The sequence below is a fragment of the Microcebus murinus genome, chromosome 26, assembly GCF_040939455.1.
Source record: "Microcebus murinus isolate Inina chromosome 26, M.murinus_Inina_mat1.0, whole genome shotgun sequence".
NCBI classification, from domain to species: Eukaryota; Metazoa; Chordata; class Mammalia; order Primates; family Cheirogaleidae; genus Microcebus; species Microcebus murinus.
The window spans coordinates 10,073,452-10,094,844 of record NC_134129.1 but is presented as its reverse complement, the minus strand read 5'-3'; the positions used below and the strand labels follow the sequence as shown (position 1 = coordinate 10,094,844).

Genomic DNA, 21,393 nt, shown 5'->3' with positions numbered 1-21,393 from the left:
TTAATATAGTTTTGATTCAAAACAGTTGCAACTTGGAAATTTTTAATTCCATACCATGGATTCTGTGTGTTGAATATTTTATAGCTAGTTTTTTTTTTTTAGCCTAGAAGAAAACACTAGGTAGTTTTATACTGTAAGTCTCTGCAGTTGCACATGAAAGTACTTGTTTTTCAAAAAGAATATGTTTTATGTTTTAAAGTCCAAAAAGAACAGTTACTCTAAGAGTTTAAGAAATGAGGTTTATTAGTGGAAGATAAAATATTTAGTGTATAATGTTAAAGGTTGCACACTTCTATTCCCAAATGTTTATGCTCATTTTCTATTTTGCTATCCGTAGTATGATGGGATTGAGGTAGAATTAGAGATTAAAAATCATAACTAATATGTAATACTTTAAACAGTGTATTTATGTAAGGAAAGAAGCTAGATAATTTGCAAGTTGAATGAATACTTTCCAAATATGGAAAACTTCATGAACAGAAAATTGTTTAAAAAATGTAATATTTTGTTGTATTATCTTGAAAATTAACTTTATCAAAAAAAAAACAAACTTTTAAAATCAAGAACTATTCTTGGATTTTTTTCACTGAATATTTTTGTAATAATATCTTTCCTTCATAGATTTATTAAAATTTGAAATAATTTATTTGTTAATATGCTCTTTTGTTGTCTACTTCCTCCTCTGGACTCCAAGCTCAGTGTTAGGAGCAGGGACCTGAAGGGCCTGGAGAGAGTAGACCTTGCAGGTCATCTGGGGAAAGACTCTTCCAGGCAGATAGAACAAGACTGTGAACCCAGGACGATTTTGATATGTTTGAGGAACTGCAAGGAAAACTGTGTGGTTGGAATGGAAAAAGCAAGAAAGAGCATATAAGCAGAACAGGCCAGAGAGTCTAAGAACAGAAAGAAGACTTTACAGACATGGGAAGGACTTTGGATATGGTCTTTACTCTGAGTGCTATGGAGAGACACAGAAGAGTTTAGAGCAGAAGAGCAGCATTATGTAGGTTAGGGAGAGAGAAAACCTAACCTGCCTAGAGATAGAAGGACACTCTTCGCATCTGTTTGAGGAGGGAAAAGGCACCTAGTTCATGGTTTATCTTCTTAAGTTCATGGAAGGAGGAGATGTCCAAAATTAGTCAGAGAGAGAGAGAGAGAGAGCAGCTGAAAATTATGGATTTGGAGAAAAACAAACCATTTAAAATTATTTCATTAGTTTTTTTCTCTACTCTTTCACAGAATTATAGGAAAGTAGAAAGAATGGTACAATAAACATTCATATACCCCTTTTTCCGAATCACATTTAAATTTTTGACACAGTGGACTGTCACTTTTCTATGTATGTATATGTGCATATATTTTGCTAAATTATTTGATTTTCTGAAAGTAAATTGTTTACACTATAATACTTAATGCCTAAATCTTCCTGCAATTATGTTTTAAGATCATTCTCTTTCTACCTTTAAGACACACAAGATAGTTAACATCGATACAATACTATGATCTACTATATAAACCATAAATAGGTTTTTCTAGTTTTCCTGATACACTCATTGTTTTTTCAAGCATGACCCAACCAAGGATGACACATTGCTCTTAGTTGCCATGTCCCTTTGGTTTTACTTAAAGTCTTCCTTCTTGTTTTCTCTTTCATGAAAATGACATTTTGTAGAGTCCCAGCCAATTGTCCTGTAGAATGTTCCACAATCTTTCTGATTTTTTCCCTCCATGATTAGATTTGGGTTAAACATTTTTGGCATGAATACCATGAAGTAGATGCTGTATCCTTCTGGTTTCATCAGGAGGCCCCTACTGGCATTATTAAATTTGATCATTTCATTTAAAAAGTTACATTGTACAGGAACATTGAACTTTTTGTAATTACAAGGGATCTGTGGGAACATATTTGGAAACTTTGTTTTATTAATCTTAATTTCTTTATTTGTAATGTGCTTATTCCACCCTTCATTTGTTCCTCAAAGAGTTGAGTACCATTTTTATGAAAGGCAAAGCTTACAGTTTATTTAGTAATACAAATCAATAATCAGCAAAATCATTATCTTGTGACAGCGTGTTATTGTTGTGGTAGAGGATGATGAGGGAACATGGGAAAGAGCCTTAACTAGATCTTGAGAGGTCAGGAAAGATGCCCTAGAGCAGTGGTCCCCAACCTTTTTGGCGCCAGGGCCTGGTTTCATAGAAGACAATTTTTCTACAGACCTGAGAGGGTAGGGGAGGCAGAGCTTATGTGGTGATGCGAGCTATGGGGAGCAGCTGAAAATTTTATGAAGCTTCACTCACTTGCCTGCCACTCATCTCATGCTGTTCAGCCCTGATTCCTAAGTTTCATGGAAGACAATTTTTCCATGGGGACTGAGGGTTAGGGACCACAGCCCTAGAGGAAGTAATGCAACTTCCTAGGGCATTTTGTTTAAGCAAGATGAGAGTGACAGAATTGTAATAATATGGCATAAGGATGGATTTTTCTCTCTTTTTTTTTGATTTGAAGGGTTTTTTTTTTTCAGTAAATTTTATATTCATTAGTATTATTAGCATATTTTCTTTGATTTTTTTTTTTCTGGCTTGTAGCAGAATTTTTGCTCTTTGCTTGAAGCAGAAAGAGACCTGTGATCTCATACATAACTTGGATCCTCACACTTAGAATTTTTAGGTTATTTATCATGTTCAGTAAATAAGCTTGGCTAGAAATAGCAGCTAGAGACACATCTACAATTATAGTGAGAGATATTTTGTAAGAAAGAAGTAATCAAGTATTTTGTAAGAATGAAGTAATCAAAGGTAGAGCTTGGGTGAGGACTTCAGCTCTCAGAAGGGCCCAGAGTGTCACAAGACCCATAATAACAGGGATGAACATCTTTTCTTTAAGGTCTTACATAGATCATCTGGTTTAACCCATAGCATCACAACACACATTGTTATCACAATTTATTATTTCCCAGTTCATAATCCAGGGAAGTAGGAATAAGAATTAAAAATCAGGAATAAGAATTAAAAATCAGGAAGTAGGAATAAGAATTAAAAATCTTAGGGTCCTGAGTCCAGTTCTTTAAGTAATTGCTTCTTATTCTTAGGCAAATCATCTGAACTCCTGGTGGCCGTTCTTAACTGCTTAAATGAGACTAATACAAGTTTTTCTGCAATTCTGTCGGAATTATTTTAAGGATTGAATAATGAAATCTATGAAAATTATGTTAAGAATTATAAAGTTTTCTGAAAATATGATTTATTAATTCACTATTTAATAGTTCTGAAAGCCCTTGAGCTCTTGATCTGGGGTTGGGGGTAGTTAACTCTCCACACCTAAATACTTCATTGGGTTTCTAATTAAAAAATAATGATTTTATTTGCCTCGATTCAGAAGCTTTCCCTGAAAGAAAGAAGTTTAGGCCAGGGCTTTGGATTTGGAAGTGACAGACTCTTTTCTTTTTTCTTCACAGTGAAATTTTGAAATGATAGATTGGTGGCAAGATATTATTATAATTATGTATAACTTTCCAACTTTTCAAAATATTGGTTGTATGGACACTGTGAATTCTCACAATATCAGCACCACCAACTTTAATTTTAAGTACAATCATGAATCAATCCTGAGAATAATCTCCTTCAGTGACTTCGTTTCTTTCCCATGAGTGCTATGGTTTTAGAATTGCTTAGCTGAAGGATTTTTTTTTCTAATTTTAAATATAATCATTCTACCTACCCAATTTGTCCATGCTTAGAAAAACATAACCAACCAACAAAAGAAACAAACAAAAATATTTTCATTTTAATGTTCTAAAAATATTCTGAACTGCTTATACTGTTCTTGGTAAGAACTAGTTGAAGTGTTTCCTAACTATACTGCATTTGTTCCAGATCGCAAAAGTTTACTTTGTTTAACATGGACACAATTCAGTGATTGTTTTGGTTTTTTCGTGGCCTATTTCATTCCACTATGTCTCGTAAATAAAGTAATAAAGCTAGAAAACTACTAGACTCTAGAGGAATTAGGCTAGATTTTTTCGCAATAGTGATTTATATAGCTTTCTAAGAAAGAGAATGTTGACAACTTATATAAATAAGATTTAAAAAGCATTTGAACAAAAATATGGCTGAGCTAAACCACTTTGCCTATTTGTTATATACAATTCAAGGGACTGCCAGTTTACTTGGTGTATCATTACCATGTAAGCATTACTGTTTAAAGATCTCATCTAGGTGGTTACTTGCTGATTTACAAATTCAATTCATAGAACTTTTGAGATGTTAAAATTGTCTTAACAATTTAATATTATCCCAATTGTCACTAAGCCTGTGGGATAATTTTCTCCAGGGTTATTATCTAGAAGACTCCTATTCTGCTTAAAATGCAATGAATTTATCCATGAGAATAGAAAAAAAAGCCTGATATCCCGTTTCTTTTTTTCTGAAATTGTTATAGCTAAGAAAACCAAGTTAAAATGGAATAATGGAATTAAAATGGGATATAGGTATGTGTTTGTATGTGCATATGTGTATAATTATATTTTGTTTTATTCAGCACCTGCCACAGAGTAGGCACCTGTCTTTAGTTCATTTGCATTGCTAGAAAGGAATACCTGAGGCTGAGTAATTTTTAAAGAGAAGGTATTTATTTGGGTCATGGTTCTGCAGGCTGTACATGAAGCACGGCACCAGCATTTGCTTCTGGTGAAGGCTTCAGGAAGTTTCTACTCATGGCAGAATGTGAAAGGGAGTGGGCATCACGGGGCAAGAGAAAGGAAGCCAGAGAAGGTGGGTGGTGGTGGGGAGGTTCCCAAGCTCTTTTTATCAGTTCTCACAGCCAAAACTCACTCATTACTGTGAGGACAGCACCAAGATGTTCATAAGGAATCCACTTCCATGACCCAAACACTCCCACCAGGCCCCACCTCCAACATTGGGGATCAAATTTCAACATGACATTTGGAGGGGACAAATATCCAGACTCTATCAGAGCCCCATCACTCTTCTTAAAATGAATCTACCAAAATTGTATTAGCTTTTTTGGCCTCGTATAGTCTTTTATATGGTTTTTATCCAGGTATGAACAATTACTTTCTCTATTAAGCCTAAGTTGTCTTTCATTAAAAACTTTTCTTTCTTACTGTGGTATATTTATCTTTTCTTACATGCTGAAGGAAATGACTCTGTGAGAAGAATGATAAAATGGTCAAACTAAACAGATCTGGGTGACTCAAGTGTAGTATTTCTGTGGTCCCCTTTTCTTACTCTTCAGCTTCTCAACCCGTTCCATATCAACCAGCCCCTTTAAGAAGTACTTTCAAAAGGTGTTTGTGTGTGTATCTATGTGCTTAATGAAAAGAAACTTAGGTAAGTCACACATTTTATCTGAGAACAAGAAATTTGCCAAATGATTCCCAGCAAACTGTCTTAACAAAACCTCTGGGTGTGATCATTGCATTCAAAGAAGAGTCAGGACATTCTTACCCATGCAAGCCCAGCTCTCTGTAGTCCTAAATAGCTCAGTGTACAGTTGATCCTTGACCTACAATGGGGTTATGTTCTGTTACATCTACTGTAAAGTTGAAAAATCATAAGTCCATTATATGTCTGGGCCCATCTGTAATTGGTCACAAGAAGGAATATAGGAAAGAATTTGTGATCCTCCCCACTGTTCATGAAGTTGTTAAGAGCATGGAGTATTTAGGGTGACAAACTTTTTAGAGAGCCAACTGGGAAACAGCACTACCAGACCAAAAATTACCCAATTCATAACTGCATATATGCGCTATTACTATTTAGCAGTGCCAATTAGTAGTACTTAATAGTAGTTAATTAGTAGGGCTATATTTTTTGTTAAAAATTATAATAATATGTTCATGATGTTTCTCCTGATATAACAGTTTATTTTAACGGCTAAATTAGTGTGTATTTTTAAGATACATAAATGTAAGACTTTTTAAAAAAGATAAGTAAAGACAATATAGTAATTAAACAGATATTATTTGTATTTGATAAAATGATTATTATACATTTTTTTCTATTTGTCTTTTTCCTTATGTAGAGATAAAACTGAATATGGCCAAAATTAAATTTCATTTTGACTTGCAGTGCTGCTCTTACTAGGCTCACCTTACATTGATTTCTCATGTCAATCCAATGTAATAAAATATAGTTAAATATCTTCTGAACAAACATATTTGCCCATGGAATACTTAGGATTTTACTGAATAGCTTTACTTAACAGCTTTTCATACCTCTAGAAATTAGTTCCCAGTTCACCAAAATGCCCATCCACTTTGCATCTGCAGGCTTGTTGTGGTAGACCAGCTGTCTGTCCATTAGGTCCCTTGCATTTATGAATTCATTGTATAGATTGTTCCCATCCAAAGTGTCCATCATTTGTAAACATTTCCAAGCATATTGGATGACAAGATAAGTTAAAACACTATCAAGGATAATAATTTCAGGCCGGGCGCTGTGGCTCACGCCTGTAATCCTAGCTCTTGGGAGGCCGAGGCGGGCGGATTGCTCAAGGTCAGGAGTTCAAAACCAGCCTGAGCAAGAGCGAGACCCCGTCTCTACTATAAATAGAAAAGAAATTAATTGGCCAACTGATATATATATAAAAAATTAGCCGGGCATGGTGGCGCATGCCTGTAGTCCCAGCTACTCGGGAGGCTGAGGCAGAAGGATCACTCGAGCCCAGGAGTTTGAGGTTGCTGTGAGCTAGGCTGACGCCACGGCACTCACTCTAGCCTAGGCAAGAAAGCGAGACTCTGTCTCAAAAAAAAAAAAAAAAAAAAAAAAAAAAAAAAAAAAAAAAAGGATAATAATTTCAAAGCACATAATTTTACCTTAGGAAATCAAGATTGGATTCTGTCTTAGGCCGTCTTGTGTTGCTATAACAGAATACTATGTGGTGAGTAATTTATAAAGAACAGAGATTTATTTGCATTTCTGGAGGCTGGCAACTCTAAGAGTATGGTGCTGGCATATGGCGAGGGCCTTCTTGCTAATTATCCCATGGTGGAAGGCAGAAGAGTAAAGACAGTATGAATGCAAGAGAGAGCTAGGGAGCAAGAGAAGGGCAAACTTGCTTTTGTAACAAGCCTGTGCTCACCATAACATTAACCCATTCATGTGAGAAGAGACCTCATGACTTAATCCCCTCTTAAAGACTCTACCTCTCAATACTGCTGGGGATTAAGTCTCCAAAACATGAACGTTAGGGGACACATTCAAACCGTAGCAGATTCTAAAGAAGTTACAGTTTTAGTAAATAAATGAAAAATTTCTGTTTAACTTGACTGCCCTTTTCCTGTGACATTTTTGGAAACAATTTTAAGTCCCCAAAATAAGTCCCTTCTTATACTGTATGAGTTTTTGTCCAAACCTACATAGAACTTCAGGCAAAGGTAGAGTCAGTTCATCTTTTCCCAAATTCTTTATAGTTTCTTCAGAGATCATCAAACAACTTTAGAAAAACATCCTGTACATTTCTTTTTTCTTTTTTGGTTTATTTTTTTTTAATTTTACTTAAGACATCACACCTAGACATGATGTACATTTCTGTTTTATTGTAATCCTTCTCTTTGTTTTCATGTATCATGTATTTCAAAATTAAACAGAGACGTTCTTTTTGTCACACCCTTTGAAAATATAATTTTACAGAAGTCCAATATGTTAACATCATTTTTATGGCCAGCCGCAATGATAGCCATCTTTTAGGCACATGTCTCAGGAGACTATCTCCTCCTATTTCTAGAAAGCCAAAAAGCTTTGTGTAAGTGCTTCTATACATTATAAGGAAACTGAAAAGTGACCAAAAATTTTGCTTATGAAATTTCAGTATCACAGGTGGGCAAATCATATACCTTTTAATTATTATTGTGTAAAGGTGCACAAGACATTTAGTATGTAAGAATGGTTCATTTTCTCTTGTAAGAATTTTATAGGCTGAATGAAATTTTTCAAAATTCACATTTGCACTGTCTATCAAATATACAGGTAGATGAGCAAAGTCTACTCTATATTTGGACAAGATGCTAAGTCTTTTATGTCTTCTGAAGTTTCATTAAAATCACATAGAAATCAACAAGATGATTTGAAATGCCATTTTTCATATCAAAATACCTAGGAGCTAGAGGGAACATTATTTTTCATTGCAATGATTCAGCATATCGCTTGATATTCTGTCAAAAGCACGATCATTATTAAGATCTTACAGAATCAGCTCTACACTATAAGGGACCAACATATTAGTTATCAAAATTTCCTGTTTTGTTTATCCGCAGGATTTTTTTAGTTGCAACCTCTGAATCAGGAAAAGTACCATACTCAGGTACATAGAGCAATCAAGGAAACTAAACAAAAATGCAAGCTTATCCTTATTTTGTATACTCAAGCTAATTTAACAACTGCTATTTTCAAGAGACCATGGATATTTTTTGAGGGGAGATAAAAAATAGTGGGTTTATTTACAAAAACATGCCTGTCTCATTCCAGACATGTAAGATTTAGTTTCCATAGGTGCATTCAAATCCCCTTCTCTTTCATGCCTAGTCTCAAATTCATTTCTTCATATTATACGGTATGCTCTGTTTTGATTTGCTCCTAATCTAGTTTCATGTGTCTTTCCATGTGTCTTTAAAATACCATAGTTGTTTAACTTTCTTTTTCAGTATTGTCATGCTAGCTTTGGTGTGATAGCCATACTCATGTCACTGAACTATTAGAAAACATGATCACAATATTCACAGTATAAAAATTAAAGTAGCACAATCTTGATATCAAGCCATAACAGTTAATTTACAGGCAAAGTTAAAAAGGAACTCAGGATCACAATGCACTTAAGTTGCCTAATTAGGTCACATCACTCATAGTATAGCAACAATGAAAGATCCAGTATTGGGGCTACAAATAATGGTTACTGATATCAGCAGTCAGGGCAAAAACCAGCAGGAGCCACTAATGAAGGTGCATCCATTCAACACTAAAAATACTGTTGCTTTCACCGTCTATTTTCTAGGCCATCCTATAGATTTTGTATTTTCTTCCAACCTTCTTCACCCATCTCTGAAATCTAGGGCATTTTATATCTTGGAGAGGGCTTTCCCAAAATGCATAACTTTTGCACTAAAACTAGGACAATATTGAGCCAACCTGGGCACTTGGTCACCCTACCACTAATTGTATCTCTACTGAATACTAGTTGAATGATCTTGGGTAAATTACTTCTTCTCTGTTTCAGTTTCTTCATCTGTAAATTGGAGATAATAATAGTATTACATCATAGTGTTTTATAGGATTTAAATGAGCTCTCTAAGAAAATGAATATGCACTTTGAATAGAATCTGGCATTTTGAAAGTTATGGGTTAGCTATTATTATTAAGCACTTTATTGACCTCAAATGCTAAGGATGAAATTTTCTATCTGTCCAGCTTCATTTCCTGTTCTCACCTTTACCCCAGATACTTCTAAATTCCTTTCTTATCTACTGATTGATCATTTCATTTCCTTTAAAAACTTCCCATTGATCATAAATTGTTTTTTAATTAATCAGCATTAATCCTCCCTTTTTATACCTGCATCTGAGTTTAACTCTCAGCTACCATAGGGTACTTAGTTCTCACATTTTCTATTATTTCCTTTTCTGTCTCCTCCATCCTGGTAGTTTCAGATCTATTTCACCATTAATTTAAAGCAAGGAGATTTCAAATAACTTAAGAATGTGCCAAGCATAATAATTATGCTTCTGAAATCAAAGAGATTTTGTTGAATAAGTTCTATCCTCCAAAGGACGGTTGGATATGAATGCCTTTGTGTGCTGTTATAATACTTGCTTGTGTTTCTCTTTTAAGCAATGAAAGCCTGAAAATATTTAGATTGGTTTTTCAATTTAATTCAGATTTGAAAATTGTTGGTAGGTTGTTTGGGTTAATTTACTATTAAAAAAAAAAAAAGTAAGAAATACAATCATATTGTTCTTCTTACCGGGTTACCAAACTGTGACTTTCATCCTGTTCTGCAAAGGAAATGCTAATTTCTTCAGACCACTAAGCCTTTTACTTTCCCAAGAGCTTGTGGGGTGACCTTTGTGTCTCAGGACCTGGCTCCCAGGAGTTAGAGCAGTGCCAGGAACTTATTTCACAGAGTTCATGCCACATTTATCAGAAAATAGGCTTTTTGGAATCCTACAACCTTCATTGAAATTTATGATTCAAAACCAGTGTTTTATGCCCATGGTTATGTTAGTCATAAAGTGAATGCTTATACGTTTCCATAAAAAAAGAAGAAACTCATATTAATAGTAGTATTAATAGTAATAGCTATATTACAAATATTTCAGAACAAGATATGTTTAAGAGGCAATTTAAAAACCATATTACTACACTTTAACAAATGTGGCTCAACATTAAAATAATACATTACTATGCAGAAAGTAAAACAAATTCTTGATAATTACTGGCCTGCAGTTAATAATTATTACAGGGTGATTGTTCAAGAAGTGTCTGGAAAATGCTTTTCTCTATAAAATTATTTTTACAAAAGAATAAACTATCCAGAGAGGTTCAAAAGTAATTCTTACAGGTTGTGTACAATTTGGAAACCCTTATGCAGTTAATATAAAAATATTTTAAGATTCATTTCTCTATTTTGTTTACTGACTTGATTTTTTGACAATATCAAGATTTCCACATAAAGTCTTAGTGTACTCAAATTGCTATTTTTAAAAATCACGAGGTCACTAGCATGATCGGGAATAAAAAATGAGGAAAAAAAATCAGGAAAGAAAAGTCACATTTCCGTATTCCATGAATTTGGCCTTAGTTTCATTAAATGTACCTACTGCGATATTTGAGAGTTTTACATGGGCAAAGTGGCTTTCACAAGACATTGCTGTATAAACCTTCTTTTCTCCCCCACCACTTTGCCATTTGTGATATTTGAGTGCTGAGTGACAAAGACAAGTCAGATTGAGTAAAATAAAAATAAGAGGAAAATTACAAATTTCTATAGGTATTACAAAATATTTGGCATTTTGCATAGAAATAGAAACTTCATAGAAAGCCTAAGAAACAAATACTCTTATAAAAATGTCTTTCTAGAGAGAATGGAATCTTTGAATTTTTTGAAACTATCTTCTAATGAATCATTCTGTCATTCCCCTCTGTGATTTTTCCTCACATCTCCCCATCTTCCCTTAAGAAGCTAATTTCCTTAAAGTTTTTGATATTTTTGTTTATTATTATTTTTTGTAAGTTTTTCGAACTTTATTACAAACTTTGCAATATATTATACTGGTCTATGGTACAAATCCTGGAAAAAGAATTGTTTAATGTAAATCTTTGGTTTGGTAGTTGATTTGTCTTTTTGTATGGGAAAAATACACAGACGAGGTTGTATCTCTTCCTGTTTTATTATTCAAAAGTCATAAGCACAATTGTACAGTAACAAAGGAGGGATTCAGATTCTAAAGTGAAAATCTGCCTTCTTCAGGTGTCATGGGCATTTGGCCTTAATTTTTCAGTAGCACAAATATTATTCATAATATGAACTCAACTAGAAATGTTATAAAGTGAAATTTGATTATTCATTAACTGGTTGGAATAATGTTTGTTGTCCTAAGTTAAAATAATAACATTTATTATTGTTATATTTATTATTTTTCTGATCCTCCCATTATCATTCATATAGACTTTCGATGAGTTAAGTGAAAAACATGAAAACGTATTTCATGTTAAACATGAAAATATTTCAGGATATTTTTAGCTAAATAAAGAAATATTTGCTTTCTTACATTCACATATATTATGTTAGTTACTTACCACAATAATTTGACCCCTCAGATATTTTACCCCCATGTGGATGAGGCTTTTGATACTCAAAGAGCTTAAGTACATTGCTCTAGGTAGCAATTAGTAAATTGGAATGACAAGGTGAAGTCCAAGGCTTTAGACTCCAAAAGTTACCCTAAATTTCTCTTATTTACGTCTATACTTTCGTCTCCATTTTCCTAATTGCTTGATACCTTGACATTTACTGGATATCTTAAGATATTATAATACAACAATGTTCTTATTCTCCAGTTCAGATTTTCTTTATCTTTTACTAAAAATTTTAGAGCAGATGATTTAGGAACCTATGGGTCCCAAATACATATATTTGGCAACAGGTACAACTTGTACTTGGTCATCTAAATCCATTGTAGAAGATGGGACAATTAAAGAGAGATGCATTTATCCAATCAACACGTGAATTGCAGACATTTCTCTAGAAACTGGAGTGTTGGTGATCAGAAGAGATGAAATAACTTGATCTCTTGAAGATTTCTAGTGGGGGGGGCACAGGAGAAAAGAAAAGAAAAATAAACGAAATGTATAGTTTAGGTAAGTGCTGAGGAGAAAATAATGCAGGAAAAGCAATAGAGACAGTCAGAATGGGGAAAAAGTGTTTTAGATAGAATGACTCAGAAAAACCCTCTGTGAGAAGGTGACATTTGAATTAATAACTAAAGGAGGGCAGCAAGTAAGCCATGCAGATATCTTTTGGAAGAACATTCCAGGGAGTGTCAAATGCAAAGACCCTGGAGTGTCCTTGACACATTCAAACAATGGAGCAGGCTGACAGTGGTGGAATAACCAAAGGAGGGACAGGATGGGAAATGATGTCACAGGGATGCAGATTTGAGGACTGTGTAGTCCTTTGTAAACACTTTGGTGTTTATTTTCATTGAGATGGGCGGCATTGAAGGCTTTGATTACAGGAGTGATATTGCCTGACTTGTATTTAAAAAGAATCTTTCTGTTGTGCTGAATATCGAGGGAAGGGGGAGTAAGGTCACAGTTGGGAGATCAATTAGGAAGCAATTCAAAAAAAATTCTGGTGGCTCCAACCAAGCTGGTGCAGTTGAGCTGATGAGAATCTGTTAGATTTGGAAGGTAGGACCCGCAAGACATTCTGCTGGAAATATGTGCTAAGTTTTGGGCCAGAACACTTCAAAGAATGGAGTTGCTATTTACTTAACTGGCGAAAACAAAGGAAAGAACAGATTTGGGGGGAGGTGGGGGAAGAATAGATTAAGATGAGGAGCTTAGTCTTGGACATACAATATTTGCTACCTTATTAAACATCCATGTAGTGATCAAATGAATGCTAAAGCTATACTGACTTAAAAAGGTTCAGCTCTAAGGCATTTGGTCTAAGAGGAATAGGAATATAATCATTCAAAACCAAATTTTTAAAGCATTTTTTGTGCGTCAAGCACAGTACTAGGTGCTGGGATATAATATTAATCAGATGGATATGATCCATGCTCTCAAGGTACATGATAGTATATAGTTTAGTGTTATTGGTGACTGAGTTACATAGTGTTCACAAACACAGAAGCTCAGAAATAGAAATATCTGATCCATTATCACATTGTTATGACTATACCTAACAGTTTTATTTAATTGACCATTCTCTTGAAGGGCATTTAATTTTTTTCATACACCGTCCTCCTGAGAGTTCTATTACGGCCGACTGTTATTATATAAAGAAGGCTTTTTATACTTACATCTCTTATTAGCATTTAATGCTCATTGTTCATTTCATCTTACTGGTAAAATTCAAGTGTCGGGCTGTGTTCGAGGGGTGCTGCTCTCCCAGTATGGCATACATATAGGTGCTTGGTGTTGATGGTTTCCTAGCTCAACAGTCATACCTGAAAAGTGAATGAGTCACTAGGCTTCTTTGTTCTGTGTTTGAGTGTTACATACTTTTGCTACTGACATTTTGAGATAGGGTATTCTTCTCTTAATAACTCTGCATGGGGTTTTTGAAGGGTCTACTGAGGCACTGAGTAAAGTAAATACACTTCTAATAAGGCAACTACCCAGACAAAGACAGGAGTTTTTTTGGTTTCTTTTCTTTTTTTTCTTTTCTTCTTCTTCTTCCTTTTTTTTTTTTTTTTTTTTTTGTTAGTGTTTTAGGTCGTTATGATACATTCGAGAAGGTATTCTACCTACCATTTTTCCCATTATGAAAGACTGCTGTGCTGAACATTGGTGCTTGATACTTAATCACAGCATTTTTCCTTTGAGCCAAAGAAGAGAGAAAATAGCCCTCTGTTCAGGGAACTAGGTAGCACTAACCACTCTTCACTCTCAAATAGGAAAAGTAATTTAAGCTATCAGGGACTCAACACTGCTTTAGTAGTATCCTCTAGGGAAAAAAAGCAGTTAAAGCAAAATTTCATGTGGTTTTCTTTCATGATTGGAGCTCCTTCTGAGAAATATGTTAAGAGTTATGCAGGAATATTTCAAAACTGTTTCATTGGCAGTGTTCTAGCTGAGGTCTTCGTCAAATAACAACTGGGAAGTCGTACCTGGCAGAATGAGAAGTGCTTTGATTCAGGTTACAGCATGGTGGCTCGCTTCTAAGAATTTCTGCATTCGGAAGAATCTTTGAAAGCCTGAAGCTTGAACAATAATAAAATAGGAAGCCTGGATATTTATATATATTTTTAAATCTGGCTAATGTAAGACAAGTAAATGTGGTAGCTTTCATCCCGAAACAAAAGTCAATATGTATGATCTAGAAGTTGAAAAAATCATCAATCAGAAACACTTCTCTTTTTTGTCAACTTAAAATTTTTCCATATACATGTTTATACATTTACTACTTTTGCATATATCCATAAAGATCAATGTCATCAAGTTGTATATTTTAAAATTTTACATGAATGGTATCATATTGTGTAGATCCTTCTGCTGTTTGTTTTTTTTAAAAAAATCTAATATTAGATTTTTGTGAAGTATCTATGTTTGTAACTGTAAACCTAGTAAAGTGATTTTCTGCTATTCTTTAGAATATCATTGCACAAATTAACCTTTATTTATGCATTTCCCTACTGATAGGAGTTAGGTATTTAGGGATTTTCAAGAATCCTAGAAAGAAAAGAGAAATTGACAGGCAATTTCTCAGCTCAGAACAAGGACAGAAATGAAATCATGGATCACTCAGTACATGTCAAATATGTTGCTCACAGTACTATTCTAACAGAGCCAAAACATGCTATTTCAGTACAGAAGTTTTCATGAACTTTTCCTTGTTTCTTAGCTCTACTGTCTGTTTTAGGCTGCTCTTTGGTATAGTAATTTCGAATATTTATTTTCTGTCTACAGATAATAGGCTCTATTCTTGCAAAACCTTTCAAGGATCAAACTTCCTGATCTCCTTAAGCCATTCAATATGAATATAAATCCAATGACTATCCTCATTCTTTTTGATCTCCTCACTAAATAAATGGTACACATATGTGGGTATTCATCAGAATTAACTGGGAATCTTTATAAAAATACATACTTATAAGACTCAACCTTGGAAACTCTGATAAAAGATTTATAAGACAAAGGAATTGTGTTTTTTATAAAAGATCCTTAGGTGAGCTGAGATACCATTTCCCTATGTGCCTTAGGTGAGCTGAGATACCATTTCCCTATGTGCATAGCTTAATTTTTAAAATGGTATTCTTTAGCAGGGGTTGTCCAAATTTAATTCTAAAAAGTTATATAGAATTTTTTTTTTAAAAAAGTTTTACTTAGAAATCTTTGGCCAGAATTAAGTAGGTCTGCTTCAACTCCTTGTATTCTGAAAATATATGTAGCTAAAAAAGGAGTAAACACCATTGTCATCTCTGAATATCAAACTGATTTATACCTCAGAGAAGAGATTAAATGCTTTATCTATGGAATAGAAAATTCAAATAATTAAGTTATTTTATTCATGGTGGATGTGGAGGATACTTCATGCATTATTAAAATCATGTTTCCTGAATCCAGGTCCTTATAAAACTTTATAAATGGTTATGTATAAGTGCAACTTATGACTTTTTTGTTGTGTTTCCAGCACAGTGATGCGGTCCATGACCTTCTTCTGGATGTGATCACGTGGGTTGGAATTTTGCTGTCCCTTGTTTGTCTCCTGATTTGCATCTTCACATTTTGCTTTTTCCGCGGGCTCCAGAGTGACCGTAACACCATCCACAAGAACCTCTGCATCAGCCTTTTTGTAGCAGAGCTGCTCTTCCTCATTGGGATCAACAGAACTGATCAACCCGTAAGCAACCTGTGTTGATACTAGTAAAGAATTTCTCCACTTCCAGCTTTCCCATACTGCCAATACCAGAAATATTCATTCTCTTCCCATTATCTAAGACAAATACTCATTTTCAGATCTTACCCAGTTTTCCATTTTTCCTGTCCCATTGTCATAAAGAAGCAGTGAATGGTCGGGCACGGCGGCTCACGCCCATAATCCTAGCACTCTGGGAGGCCGAGGTGGGAGGATCTCTCAAGGTCAGGAGTTTGAAACCAGCCTGAGCAAGAGTGAGACCCCGTCTCTACTATAAATAGAAAGAAATTAATTGGCCAACTAATATATATAGAAAAAATTAGCCGGGCATGGTGGTACATGCCTGTAGTCCCAGCCACTTGGGAGGCTGAGGCAGGAGGATCCCTTGAGCCCAGGAGTTTGAAGTTGCTGTGAGCTAGCCTGACGCCACGGCACTCACTCTAGCCTGGTCAACAAATCGAGACTCTGTCTCAAAAAATATATATATATATACACACACCTATATAATATATAAAGAAGCAGTGAATGATATGAGAGAGGTAGATACTTTCTTATAGAGAGAGATTTGGTTTTTAGAGCAGTTTTTGCTTTACAGCAAAATTAAGCAGAAAATACAGAGATTTCCCACATACCCCTGCCCCTACACATGCATACCCTTCTCTATTATTTACATCGCCCCCCCCACCCCCACCCCCCGCGCGAGTGACAATCTGTGACAATTGATGAACCTACACTGACATATCGTTATCACCCAGCATCCATAATTTACCTTAGGGTGCAGTCTTGATGTAGTACCGTTCTATGAGTTTAGACAAATATATAATGGCATAAATCTACCCTTAGAGCATAATATAGAATATTGTCACTGCCCTGAAAATTCTCTGTGCTCCTGCTATTCATCCCTCCTTTTCTCCTAACCCATGGTAACCACTGACTTTTTTTTATTGTCTCCATAGTTTTGGCTTTTCCAGAATGCCATATAATTAGAATCATACAATATGTAGCTTTTTCAGATTGATGTCTTTCACTTAGTAATATATATTTAAGTTTGTTTTCTATATTTTCATTACCTGATAACTTATTTACTTTTAGTATTGAATAATATTCCATTATATGATGTGCCACAGTTTGTTTATCCATTCACCTGCTGAAGGACATCTTGGATGCTTCTCGGTTTTGGTAATTATGATAAAACTGCTATAAACCTTCATGTGCAGGTGTTTGTGTGAACATAAATTTTCAGCTCCCTTGGGTAAATACCAAGGAACACAATTGCTGGATTGTATAGTAAGAGTATGTTTAGTCTTGTAAGAAACTGCCAAACTGTCCTCACAGAAGTGGCTGTACCATTTTGCATTCCTATCTGCAGTGAGATGTGAAACACTGCTTCAGAAATTGTTTTAAAACTTGTCTTTCTAAATAACTGTATTTGTCATTATTTTGTTCATTTTTTAAGTCACACAGCTAAGTGTTGAAGAAGTTTAATTAAATTGTTTAGAGAATGGAGGAATATCTTTTCTTAACAGAGATAATTGTTATTTTATAAGCTTTATAATAGACGTTAAAACCCAGACACTAAATTAAAATCTGCATGTCTAAAAAGAGTTTTTCTAACGGACATATTTTGTAAAGTAGTACAAGCTGCAGATAATTTTTAGAATAGATGAACTCTTCCCAAATTTTCTTTGGTACTTTATATTTGCTTGACTTCTCGTCACATCTTTAAGTGCCCATTTCATATTTTACTACTATCTACATTTAGTCATATCAAGGAGGGAAGGAAAAGAAGAAGGGAAAAAAAGAGAAAAAAAAAAAGGAACTACAGTAAACAACTGTTCTTGGTAAAACCAAACAGGAGATATAAATAACAGATGATATCTAATATATAATACAGATTTTATGCCAACTTAACAATTTTTGAGATGCAGTTTTAGTTTACTTAAGGTATATGTACATGGTACAAGTTTGTTCTCATGACTAAAACTGCAAATGAGCAGAAAACTTTCATTTTTTTAGAAGACTTATAAACATTATAAATAGTCCATTCACTTAATGCTATTCTGTGGTGTGTGCCCATATGTATGGAGTACTTTACAATAAAAATGCACTTGGATTCATGTTTGTGATTACACATTCATGATTAATGGCTGCGAAGGGTACAATTATGGTGGTTATATTTTTAATTGGGTATCATATACTAATGTGACAGCTTTTCCTATAAATGCATACCTATGAATAAGCAATCAAAGTACACATTTCTTTTCTCCAAAAAGTAAAGCCTTATGATAACAAAAATTAATAGTTGAAATTCTAACTCTAAAATGCAAGAAGTGGAAAATTGTGTTATTTTCTAAGAAGATATCATTTTATTCTCTTGTTAGCTTGCAATTCAAATACTGTGTGATTTCTTTTCATTTAGAAACCTTATTCTTATTTTTGTTTCCTGATGTTACATATGGTCTGAAAAACTCCACCAAACATTGCATACTGCACAAACTGAATTCTGACAAGTAATATAATGAACAATGATTGATGGGAAAAACATGGGTGAAGTGCAGCTCAGCAAAACTTGTCTTTACTCTTACTACTGTGGAGGTGTCCTCTTCTGCACCCCACATAGTGTTCAGGACTTGATTTCTCTCTATTTTGCAGACACTCAACTTCCTCATCTTTCCTTCATTGCCATCTCTCTAACCTGGGGAAGCTGACTGCCCTGTGTCTCATTTCTTAAGGATCATGCCCATCAGTGAATCTATACTACTCTGATAATTTCTAAAAGTTTTTTGATCTTTTCTGGTAGGAGCTATAGATTTTAGTCAGGACTTCCAATAAAAAAGGAAGAAGCCAAAGGAGTGAGAATTTCCGGAACTGACATAAGAATAGGAAATTAATAGATAGTCAGCTGAAACTTGTAGTACCTTAGAAATTATACAAAAATAAGGGCTGACTAGCATTTTTTTGTTGTTTGTGACAAGCTTGTCTAGACCAATATTTGGCACAATAACAAAAAATCGGAGAAAGAAAGCACTTCTGGAGCATTTAACTTTAACCACATCCATTTTCTTTTCATTCAGAACCAGTATTTATTAGTAGTTAAAAACTAATTTACAAAAGAATACATTTTTGAAAGCAAAATTAGTTTTCCCACTTAGTTCTGATTATACCTGTGTAGCACAAACTTTCCAAAGTCACCTTAAAGCCTTTTTTAATTTTTTCTTTTTTTTATTTTCTTCATCCCTTCTTTTATTATTTTTTTTAATTTTCTTTCTTTTTACTTGGATTAGACTTAAAGCCTTTTTGAAACAAGACAGGAAAGAGATAAATAAGTGATTGCTAATAATTAATAATCTCATCATAAAAGACTGAAATTGACTATGCTATTTAATTCTAAGAGCTTTTATTTCCTTTAATTTTAATATTTCTCTTTCATTAGCAATTAAAGAACTTACTATGTTAGCACACACCTAATTATGGCCATGAGAAATAATGTCTTGAGATCTATTTTTAAATCTTTAACCTCAGTAATAACTAGTCATAGGCTCTTACTAGAATTTTTCCTGAATGTTATCGTTTTTCCTCATTCTAATGCTATGCTGTCATCCATAAGCCATTATTAATGTTAAGTGATGTTTTCAAAGATAGTTTATATTTAATTATATTAGTTTTTAATATCTATAGTTTAAGAATCTTCTCCTGAGTATGTTTTGCAGACTTATCTTTAAGTTAGTCTTGGTAAATATTTAATTTGCTTTTACAGCAGTGAACAAATTTTCCATGTGGTTGTTATTTAAGTGAATTATTTGTTCCTTTTCCTAGATTGCCTGTGCTGTTTTTGCTGCCCTCTTACACTTCTTCTTCTTGGCTGCCTTTACCTGGATGTTCTTGGAGGGAGTGCAGCTATACATCATGCTGGTGGAGGTTTTTGAGAGTGAACATTCACGTAGGAAATACTTTTATCTGGTCGGTTATGGGATGCCTGCACTCATTGTGGCTGTGTCGGCTGCAGTAGACTACAGGAGTTATGGAACAGATAAAGTGTGAGTATATTATTTCCTTTCTTTCTTTTATCTCTTTTTAAATCTAGTTGAAATATAAAACCTTTGTATTTTCTTGGAAGCTAAGGTCTTTATTTTACCTCATAGCAATAAATGAAGGAACTGGAGCAGCGAATGGGTATAATTCAGTCCATGGTTATACTTTGGTTATGATGTAAAAAGAAAAAAAAACTTAAGACTCAGAATTATGCTGTTTTAAAGCAGTATAATTGTTTCATACCTGCATCATAATCGTGAGTTGTTATAAAGAGATGATACTTGACATATTTTTTCAGATTATTGGAACATTTGTCAAATGAAGAAGTAGCTATGTGAAAAGCTGTGTGTTATCAAAGGACAGTGCAGTCCTTGACATTGGTTGCTTCTCTTCTTCCTGACAATGTCAGTTGTAGTCACTGGACACCTTTCTATATCATTAACAGAAAGACTATAGGAGCAGGGATAGTTGTGTTTCTCCGTTATTCTCCTACGTGGGTGCTGGGGTATAGTGATGAATTTTATTTTCAACATAACTTTAAATTGGTGAGATATATTGAGAGAGATGTCCAGCACATTAGAAAGGAGTTCAGATAAAAATATTTTTGTAATCTACATAAATATAACAGTTGAGATTTTCAGAATGAACGAAAGTTTCAGTAGCCCCAGGAGAAAAAAATCAAAGTGGAGAAAGAGAAGAGGCAAGCAGAGCCTTAGAAAGAGAATTTAGAAAGAGTATCAGGTTCAAGGAAAGTAGGAAGAAAATTTCAAGATGGTGTTTCAAAATTCCATCAGTGGTGTTTTATTTCTAAGATAATTCAAGTTGGATAAGCATGGAGGAAAAAAATCATTTCACCTTTGCAATAACTAGTTTGAGAAAGTGTTGGAAGCAGAAGCCAAATTGGAAGGTGTGAAGAGACAAATTAGCAGTAAGAAGGTAGAGTCTTCAAGTATCCTTTACACCCTGAAGTCATTTGATTGAAAAATGGTGAAATAACTTATGTGATAACAATAATGAAAGAAGATTTTAAAAGATGAAGTCTTAAGCATGTCTAGAATGAGAAGAATCGAGTTGATAAGAGGAGATTAATGGAGAGAAAATACCTTACGCCTCATTTGTATTCAATATATATGGGCTGAATGAAAGGGAAAGGTCCGGGAGGTAGAAAGATATAAGATTAAACACAAGATTAGGAAAACCTTGATTTAGTACTGAAAAGTGGCCTCAGAGTTCACCAAGCCCATGGCATTAATTTTATA

The 21,393-nt window shown here is 34.2% G+C and overlaps 1 protein-coding gene across 15 annotated transcripts in view; it reads left to right on the top strand.

Annotated features, from left to right (window-relative positions):
• ADGRL3 (adhesion G protein-coupled receptor L3) overlaps positions 1-21,393 on the top strand; it is a 780,724-nt gene that overhangs the window by 654,858 nt on the left and 104,473 nt on the right. For all 15 annotated transcript variants that reach the window (XM_075997934.1, XM_075997936.1, XM_075997926.1 and 12 more), the window contains 2 exons: positions 15,878-16,087; positions 19,919-20,139. In XM_075997934.1, coding sequence (XP_075854049.1) covers positions 15,878-16,087; positions 19,919-20,139 — 431 coding nt within the window. The remainder of the gene's footprint in view (positions 1-15,877; positions 16,088-19,918; positions 20,140-21,393) is intronic.